General features: G+C 37.2%; 1 protein-coding gene across 1 annotated transcript; it reads right to left on the bottom strand.

Annotated features, from left to right (window-relative positions):
* Positions 1-1,458: 1,458 nt before the first annotated feature.
* Positions 1,459-5,073, bottom strand: RCAN1 (regulator of calcineurin 1). Its single transcript, XM_010723185.3, has 3 exons — positions 4,851-5,073; positions 2,588-2,761; positions 1,459-1,647 (listed from the first exon to the last, which is right to left on the bottom strand). Exons 1-3 carry the CDS (start codon positions 4,935-4,937, stop codon positions 1,474-1,476), a joined length of 435 nt encoding a protein of 144 aa, XP_010721487.1. The 5' UTR covers positions 4,938-5,073; the 3' UTR covers positions 1,459-1,473.
* Positions 5,074-9,061: the final 3,988 nt, after the last annotated feature.

The raw sequence follows: 9,061 nt of genomic DNA, 5'->3' as shown, positions 1-9,061 counted from the left end.
TAACCAGTTTTTTTTTTTTTTTTATTAGATTAGCAAACTTTTAAATATTTAAGACATATATATTTCTTCCTGGTATTACCAAAACTTGAAAGCAGCAAGCATCAAGCAAGCTCTGAACATTCATAAGATCAGCAAGCTGTAGTGCTATTTATTTATTCCAAGCGCTTCATTAAAAACAACTTTTATTCCCATGAGCACTGTCTTATGGGATTTCTGTTTCAAAAACAGATTTCATGAGAATAAAATTTAGGATGTCAGAACTACTCTTGATGGATGGTTTCAAATAAGCATATAACAAATAATAAAGGCTCACATGCTTTGTTTATATGCTTCTGGATAACCAAATGATTTTTGGCAGTATTTGATACCCTTACTTCTAACTGTGATATTTCTCCTATAAAACATTCTTGCCATTATAATTCATATATTATTTAAAATGTGGTACTTATTAAAGAACAGCAATAATCCATCAGTTTTTACCCCAGTATAAACATAGATATCTGTCTCTTCACAGACTTTCAGAGTTCAGAAAAATTCCCTTGTGGTCTGAGTCACATTATTTTCATTAGGAACTGCAGATTTCACCTGCATGCAGTCACACTGCTACACAAACAAGTTACGACTGCAGTGTTGATGCATGAGGAGCTACAGCTTCTTTCCCATCCTCTCCCTCTCCTTCCTACTGATGTAATAAGATGCGATCCCTAAGCTGACAGGCATAAAGAATATTACAGTAAAGTGATACTATAAACTATAGTAGGAGTATCAAAGATACAATACAAACTAACCGTAGCCATTTGTTCCCTCTCCTAAACCCAAGAAGACAGTTGTGAGCAGGTCTAATCAGATTTGCATGTTTTCGGAAATTAGATTTGTACCAACTCTCATTCCGTAGCTTGTTTTAACTGAGATATAAATCAAGGAATGTGATCATATTAATCCCTGAACCACCCTCAAAATGAATTAGTTTAGCAGAATGTTATGTATAACTCATGACTACTTGGTTTAAAATATGGGTACCTATCTGTGGTGCTATGTATTTTTAATAAATTGATGCATTAACTTTTTACATAGTTGAAATGAAAAGCAACTAATGAGATAGAAATAAATGGTAGTAAACAATTCAGATGCAGAGCTACACAACTGTTAACTGTTTTACTGTCCTCGTCTGATAGAGGATTTTCCTATCCCTGCAGAAGGTGTGCAACTACCCAGCTTCCTCTAGTTTTAGGAAGTTGTTTCTTGAAAATTGAGATGAACAAGCTAATATATTGTTGAAGCGATATTCCTGCTGTTTGTAAATCTCAGGACACCATATTTTTGAGGCCCAGGCCCTTCAAATGATCCTGTGGAGTTACAGTGTGTGTAAGAGTTTATAGCATCCTTTTTCAGATATTACTAATGTAATTGCTATGCAGTAATTCATTTGGAAAAAATCTAGACATTCATTTTAAAACGCACATATTTGTGCTTCTAACGCTTCTTACCTGGTCCTAACTTGGAAATAGCATATAAAAGGTCATAGTTAATCACAGGGGTAGCATCTTCTACTTGCTTCCAACCGACAGGTGGAGAGGCGGGAGGTGAAATCAAGAACTGTTTGTCTGGATTTGGTGGTGCCAAATGCGAGCTTCCAATGTGTAAAGTCTGAAAAAAAAAAAAGCGTTAAAAGACCAGAGCTATTCCACCGTCATCAATGAATTCATTATTAATGAGGAATTTTAAGGTTTGGATTAGATGTTATGCTGTAACAGGCACTCAAGGTGGCAGCACGTAACAATAGTATTGAAGAGAGCTATATGAAAGACCCAGTGTACAAAGTACAGACAAGTCATCACATCCATTTACTCTGATGGAACATGCAATGAAGTGTGCGCATCTGCATCTTCTCATTATGAAGTTTTATAAGACTTTCACCAGAAAGTATCTACCCTTAAAATACTGAAGTAGGAGGAAGCTGGATATGGGCTTTAAAGGCAAATGGTGTTGAAACTTATTACCACAAGTGAGAGTGGTGAGAATTCTAGAAGGTATATAAATAAACTGGCTCCTTCAGGACTGTCCCTAGGGACATCTGAAACAGACACACACAGGTTAATTTTCCCATTAAATTTACGGAGGAAAATACATAGCAGCTACCAAAAAGCACCCAGATTACCACATCTTAAGCAGCAGATGCTAGCCAGTCCTAGAGCTGCACTGAAGGCAATCTTGAAGTACAAACTATCTGCAGTAGTGAGAGCCAGCTCAACAGGTAGGAGTCCTCAACATGTGCTTCTACACTTTGGATTCCCTTACATACTATTTGAGCATTTTACTGTGTGTGTACTGCTGCCAAATACACTCGGCTTCCCCCACCCAATGGAGTTCTATCTTTAACTATGTTGATTACTATCATCTATTCTCTTTCCCCAAGGGTATCAAACCAACAAAGAGAGATAAGTGCAAAGTATGCTACACGTAGCTTTGGAACAACCTAATCAAACCAAAAATTAAGTGTTCATTAACATGACTGGAGACCTGTGGAAGCTTACCACTATTTAGCTATGCTTCAGTACACTGCAAGGATAATCACAAAAAGACATACCTGAGCAAAATACAGTTTTATTTCCTTTCCAAGGAACTCTGTCTTGTGCAGCTGGACTCTTGCATCTGCCGCAGATAAAGGGTTACTGAAATTTATTCGTACTCTTTTGAAGCTCTTAAAATACTGAAAGGTGATATCTCTGTCATATGTTCTAAACAGCGATTCAAATTTGGCCTGAAAAGAAAGGACAAGAAAAGTCAACATGCAACATTGTGCATTTCTGTGAAGAAACACAGACATAAACTGCATTGCTAGAAGGAACATACCAGTGCTCTTTAAGATTAATATCATTGTTATAGCTTAGGTTTCTTTCTCTTATTATCTATTTATTATTAATTTTTCTAACCTATCACTTTTTGTAGTAGCTTTTCCATTCCTTATGAAAAAATAGCTTATTATCAATAAGTGTCTTATTTAGCAGCATAACAGAAACAGTAGTACTGCTAAGGTGTTGAAAAGAAATGCTTGCCTTACAAAATTAATATTGAAAGGCTTGGAAAGAGTCTGCCAAGCACATCTTTGTCTCAGTATGCAATTCTCAAGGAAACCAATGCAAGACTTTTAACAGAAAAAAAAAAAAAGGAAAAAAATCCTATTTGCACACTAAATGTAATTTTCTTCAGTGACTCAGCACACATAATAAAGGTCACGAACGTTGCCTCTTATAACAGCTGTTGCTTTCATTTAGGAAAACGAACGTTAAGAAAATATATTATTACTGAATACAGATTTAATAGCCTCTTCTATTTCTGGAGCTCAATTCTAAAAAAGCTCCTAACTACATCTTCTAAAAAGACCTAAGCACTAACCGCAGAGCTTCTGAAAGTCCTCTGACACATTCTGAGTTTTGACTGCGTTGTAAGTATAGGAGTCAAACCAAAATCTCATACCTTTACAGAACTGCAGCTGACAGGACGTTGCTCTCCTAACTGCATGAAAAGGCTAAAGATGACCAACAGCTGGTCACGTCCTTGTTGCATTGGATGTTTGTGCTTCTAGGGCACCTGTGCAAACTTGACTTAGATTATTTTACTTTTTAAATAAAAATTTATTTATTTGAGGATGCCAAGTCAAAGGAGGAAGAAGCGCAGAATGTTTTGAAGCTGGCATACTCTTGGAAAGCGCTTGTGTTCACATTAGAACACAATCAGTTACAGTGGTGGAGATGGATTGAGTATGCTGGTATTTCTGGTATTTTCTCTTCATAAAAGCTTGCTGGAAGTTGAACATGAAGCTAAAATATGCAGATATATAGAACTGCATTACCTCTTTTTTTTTTTTCCTGTTTCATTTTGAATTAGTAGGCAAAGCAACAGATTACATAAGGGGGCAGTGATTTCTTCAAAAATTTCATTTTCCTTTCCAAAGAGTTCTGTTCCACAAACTCATCACAGCTAAATACATAAACACTATATTCCAAAGATATATTAAAACTAGAGCTGTCCTACTTCTTGTTGAGCCATATTTAAGATCCTTCAAAATGAGATCTGATTACAAGATCCTTTGTAGAGAAAGCCTCTATGAGTTAGCTTCCTGTACTGGAAAGACAGCTAGAAGGAACCATGAAAACTAGCTCTCCATTTCTAAAGACTTACTCATGTGTTACTTAGAAAAAAAGAAAAAGAAAAAACAAGTAAAACAAACCCAACTTCAACACATTCAATGTTTTACCTCAGAGAGAACCAGTAAGAGTTTTGCAAAATCTTGCTTCTTAAAGTGTGGGGATTCGATAGGTCATAAATATCATACAAGCAGTAGGACATTGAACAAAATGTTATTTTTGTCCTTGAGGTATCTTAGCAGTCAACAATTCTCTGTATCAGGACTGTTATTCATTCTGATCAGTGAAATACAGATCCAAGAGAAGTTCTTAACAGTTCTAAGATTATTAACAAATATGGTGCCAAACAAAAAAGAACACATGAGAAAGTGTGGAATGTACTGTACGTTATAAGAACTTTACTACCAAGATCGTAATCCAAGCATTGCTGCAAGCACATGAAAGTGAAGAATACACTATTCAGACAAGAAATGTCTGGAGTTCAACTTCTGATCTTTTTCAAAACCACACAGCTTAAGATCTAATAACTTCCAGAGCGAGATTCATTCATATCAAAGCATACCATAGCACCAATGTAACATTTTCTTGTAAGTAAAAAAAAAAACCTCTCAAGGTAAGCTATATTCTAACAATTACGAAACAGTACCTACAGACTTTAGCACTGTGGTAGTCTATATAAGTAGAGCAAAAGAGAAAGCATACCCTTGTTTCTGCTTGATTGAAGACATCGCTATCTGCCACACAGGCAATCAGAGAACTAAAACTGTAGTTAAAATTTCTAAAATGCATTCTGTGCTTTGCTAAAGCGATCCTTGCTGTTCAGCAGAAACCAATTACTTTTAAGGAAGCTGTTGGTTCTGCAGGCAGCGTTTATAAGGGAAACAAGTCCAGCCCCTCTGAAGAAAAAAAAAAAAAAAAAAGGAGAGGTTTCAGAGCATCCTGTATGTGACAGCGAATTCCTGAACAAAGTCCTGCATGCTTTGAGGCAGTCAGGAACAAAATGTAAGCTTCTACTGGAAAGAGGTGACGTCAGCACATTAGTCAGCTTCCCTATGCTAATTATCAGTGCTCGGGAGGATGGAAAAAGCAGCTGAGGTTTGCACAGCAGCTGCTTTATCAAGCCTCTTGCAGCATAGTTTCCACTGGTAGTAATTCCATTCAGCACTCAGACAACATGCTCTTCATTGGAATGGGACAACCCATCTTAAGATGGAAAATGTTACTGCTAAAGGACCAAAGTCTAGAGTAATAGGCTGTAATTAGCCAGGAGGAAAATTTCAAGACTTCGGAATGGAAAACAAATCCCTCAGGTCAGTAGCTTTTAGTAAATTTTGGAAAAAATACACAGGCTGAAACTTAGAGATTAGGAGGGGTTCATTTGGGAAAATATTTTTTCCCCTTTACAATGAGAATTCGTTTTGAAGCTTTCTCCAGTGCAACTAGGTGGATTAGTTTCCACTCCCACTTCAATAAAAACTCAGTCTGAGCCCCATGAAGTGATGTTTATTTTTTTTTTTAAAACCAAAGCTTCATCAGAAATCTGCTGACAGGGTTTTAAAAGACAACCTGAGCTACATCACAGCAGTTCCTAAACATCTTCTGGTTTAAGAATTTGCATCCTGGCTTCAGAATGTTTCACAAGAAGTAGCAAGAACAACTTATAAAAAATCATTACAATTCTGAACTAGTTCATTACATTTAAACTGAAGTTTTTACAAACCGTTTGGAACCCTACCACATAGATTTAGGTCAAAATTTATAATAAAATCAAGTTTTAAGTGCATTTAGTTCATTTGACTGTAAAATGAGGTTATCACAGAATCTTATATTTTCATAAAATACTTGCAAACAATAAGCAGTTGTTAATTTTAGATCTTATTTTATACATATTTAATAACGCATAATTATTCACACAAATAGCCTTCTTGACATCCTCAAGCTTTACTTACTTGCTTGAAGCTAAAGATGGTTACTGTGCCATAGGCCAAAACCCCTGTTTAACAGTCAAATTATCTGCTAACGTATATAAGCTGGCATATCAACTACCTTAGTGTGAAAGGTAGTGGGCTTCCTTAGAAACCCATAGTTTAAAATAAGCTCAGCTCCAGAAAGAGGCATTAAGAAGAACAATGCAACATCTAACATAGATGCCATCAGGGAGATTAAACTCAAATCCTAGAAGAAAGTAATAGATAATAACAAGGATCCTGAGCTCCTAATGTACTGGCTGCCTGATAGACAGAAAGAGGGGAAGAATAAACAATTCTTTCCCAAAGCTCACTAGAAGATGGGATGCAGAGTCTAACATGCAACCCAACCATTCTGAGATTTGGATGTGGCACACTTACAGGGAAAACTGGTTTGAGTTCCCAAGATCACCACCTGTACTCAGAAATGCATATATGTAAGGATTCATAAGGAGCCATCATACCAAGATATGAACTACCTGAGGTAACACAGAAAATTATGCGGAGCATTTCTTGAATCCTGCCCTTGCCCTGGAATTAGGTCATTAAGTGTCCTGAAGACTTTGCAAGTGGAAGCACTGAGCATGACTCCATAGACCAGTGGTCTGGATGCTCAACTGGAAAAGATGGCCATACAAGGAAACTGAAAATAGGCTTTCCACATCATGAGGTGAATGCTGTCTGATAAGTAAATAAAGAAAGTCCACGTGTGACCTGATGAGGAGTCAGAGTCACTTGACATACTCTGAGGCTACCTAGCTGAGTGTATTTTGTGGGTGGTGGGTAGAAAGAATGTTGCTTTTGAAGAACCTCACTGGACCAACACATGATGCAGTTATCAAGCTGCTCAACAGAAGCAAGCCTCCAGGAAACTCACTGCAGACCTTTATAGCAAAGAGTGTGAAAGCTTCCTAGCAGTTCTGTGGTTAAAGTTCTTTAGAAGTCTTATCATGGACGCTACTTCAAGTAGAACAGGTAGATTCTAGGTACGTACACCTCTTAATTCCAGATTTACATTTGAGTCCAAATCCCATGAAGAATTAAAAAAAAAAACAAAAAAAACCAACCCACAAGCAGACTGCTACATCCAAGATCAACTACATGCTACTAAGGCATGAGTAAAACAACTTTACAAGTCTTCCTAAAGCCATTTTTTCAAATCTAACCTCATAATTTAAAATAGGACTATAGCTGTAAGTTGTGAGTCCACTAGAAGCCAAGAGTCAAAGTTACAAAACCACCATTACAAAATCCTGACTGTGTTGCAATGTTTCTTCTGTGTTGCTCACGTTCTGTAACATTTGCTAAACCCACATACTAATAAATTACCTGGAACAAGAACATTGCAAGACTATCAGCGCTTGGGGATTTATTGTTCTGATGCTGCCAGAGTAGTATTTTTTTCCTCCTTGAACTTCAGAGAGCTTGCTACTTTGTCTTCTCTGAGATTCCCTACTGACCTCATGACTATAATACAGAAAAGAGAACAAGGGTAAGATCACCTGCTTAAAGATACATGCCTTCATCCAAGTAACAAATGAAATATTCGATACTTCACTGGTGCAACTGAATGCTGCTGTACTCAATGATGAGAAATGAAATGAGTAAGATTAAGGTGAAGTGACAGCACAGTTGGCCTCACAGCTCACCTTTCCTTTGAAGGGTACAGACTTTGGAACTTAATTCTTCAAATTTGAGCTCTGTCTCTAAAAACTGCAGAGGAGAAACTCAGTGAAATATTCCCTAATCTCAATAGCTCCTGACAGATGCTCCATTAGTAGCACATTCCAGGCAGAGAAATCTGACAGTTTGTTTTTGGGTTCTTTTTCTGGGAGAAAGGAAAAACAATGATTGAATGTCGTAATTAGTTCTATAATTTAACCTCCACTTGAAATAAAGTAGGTAAGGCATGACAAAGAAGGAAATGAGACGAAAGAAATAGAAAAAAGGCAAGTCACAAAAATGACTGGTTGCTGCTGATACATACATCAAAGCAACAATCCAAGAAAGAAAATTAAAATGAGAAGAAATACACTGGTAACTGTAAGTGAACAAAACAACCACCTCACAGGTTATAAACCAGAATGTAGACCATGCTTTTCCCTCATCACTGGCATACTTCTTCAATTACCCTTGGCGGTTGCTCCTTTTGGAGTCCCTGTACTCCCCCTATATATACTTGCTGATCCCCTGCTATCAACATACAGTTTCTATTTCTGTCTTCATGTTAATTATCTTGTCTTCACCCATATTTAGGGCAGGGATAAACATCCTGAAGTTACTTAGGATGAATAATCATACTTGCTGGTTTCATCTTCCTAGTAGTTGGGAAAGGAGAACGATGGGCAGACAGTAAACAAGAAACTTCCTATACAGAGAAGTCTAGGGTCAGAAGTTATTCAAGAGACCTAGCCTATACTGTTCTGCCAATGAAGGAATAGGAAGGCCATATAACTCTGTGCAACAGAACCTAAAAAGCTGATAAACATTCCTTTCTAGAACTTAGCAGCAATCTAAAGCTTGGCTTGAACACAAATTCAGGTAAAAAGGAGAGATCTCCAGAAATTAGACCCACTGAAACTACCGGTGACCGTGTGTCCTCAACAGTGTATTTTTCCAACCCCCTCTAAGCATACTCTTCAAACTAACAGAGCAGTCAGGAAATGCTAACATTCTCCATGGTCAGAAAACCTCCATTTCCCTCTGCCCTTCCAAAATTAAGGATTCGAGAAATAGGTTATTATTCTAGGGAAGCTTTTTGTTTTGCTCACTTCATCTTTTGTTACAGTTTTGTTTGGAAAATTACTTGATGAGCAAGAGCACAGATGAGCACAGTGTCAGCTGGCCCACCCGAAAAGCCAGTATTGAGAGTAGTGAGTTAATCCACTTGTCTTAAGACATCTGTACCATTCTTAGTCTCATTGTGCTATCCAAAAATAACAAAAA

The sequence above is a fragment of the Meleagris gallopavo genome, chromosome 1, assembly GCF_000146605.3.
Source record: "Meleagris gallopavo isolate NT-WF06-2002-E0010 breed Aviagen turkey brand Nicholas breeding stock chromosome 1, Turkey_5.1, whole genome shotgun sequence".
NCBI classification, from domain to species: domain Eukaryota; kingdom Metazoa; phylum Chordata; class Aves; order Galliformes; family Phasianidae; genus Meleagris; species Meleagris gallopavo.
The sequence above is the reverse complement of the archived record's forward strand: the minus strand, read 5'-3'. Positions and strand labels throughout refer to the sequence as shown.

Excerpts from the sequence above, each read along its gene's own strand:
- RCAN1 (XM_010723185.3), bottom strand. The coding sequence starts at position 4,937 with ATGCATTTTAGAAATTTTAACTACAGTTTTAGTTCTCTGATTGCCTGT. Across the intron at positions 2,762-4,850 it reads TCAATCAAGCAGAAACAAGG|GCCAAATTTGAATCGCTGTT; the intron begins GTATGCTTTCTC and ends CTTTCTTTTCAG. Across the intron at positions 1,648-2,587 it reads TAAAACTGTATTTTGCTCAG|ACTTTACACATTGGAAGCTC; the intron begins GTATGTCTTTTT and ends TTTTTTTTTCAG.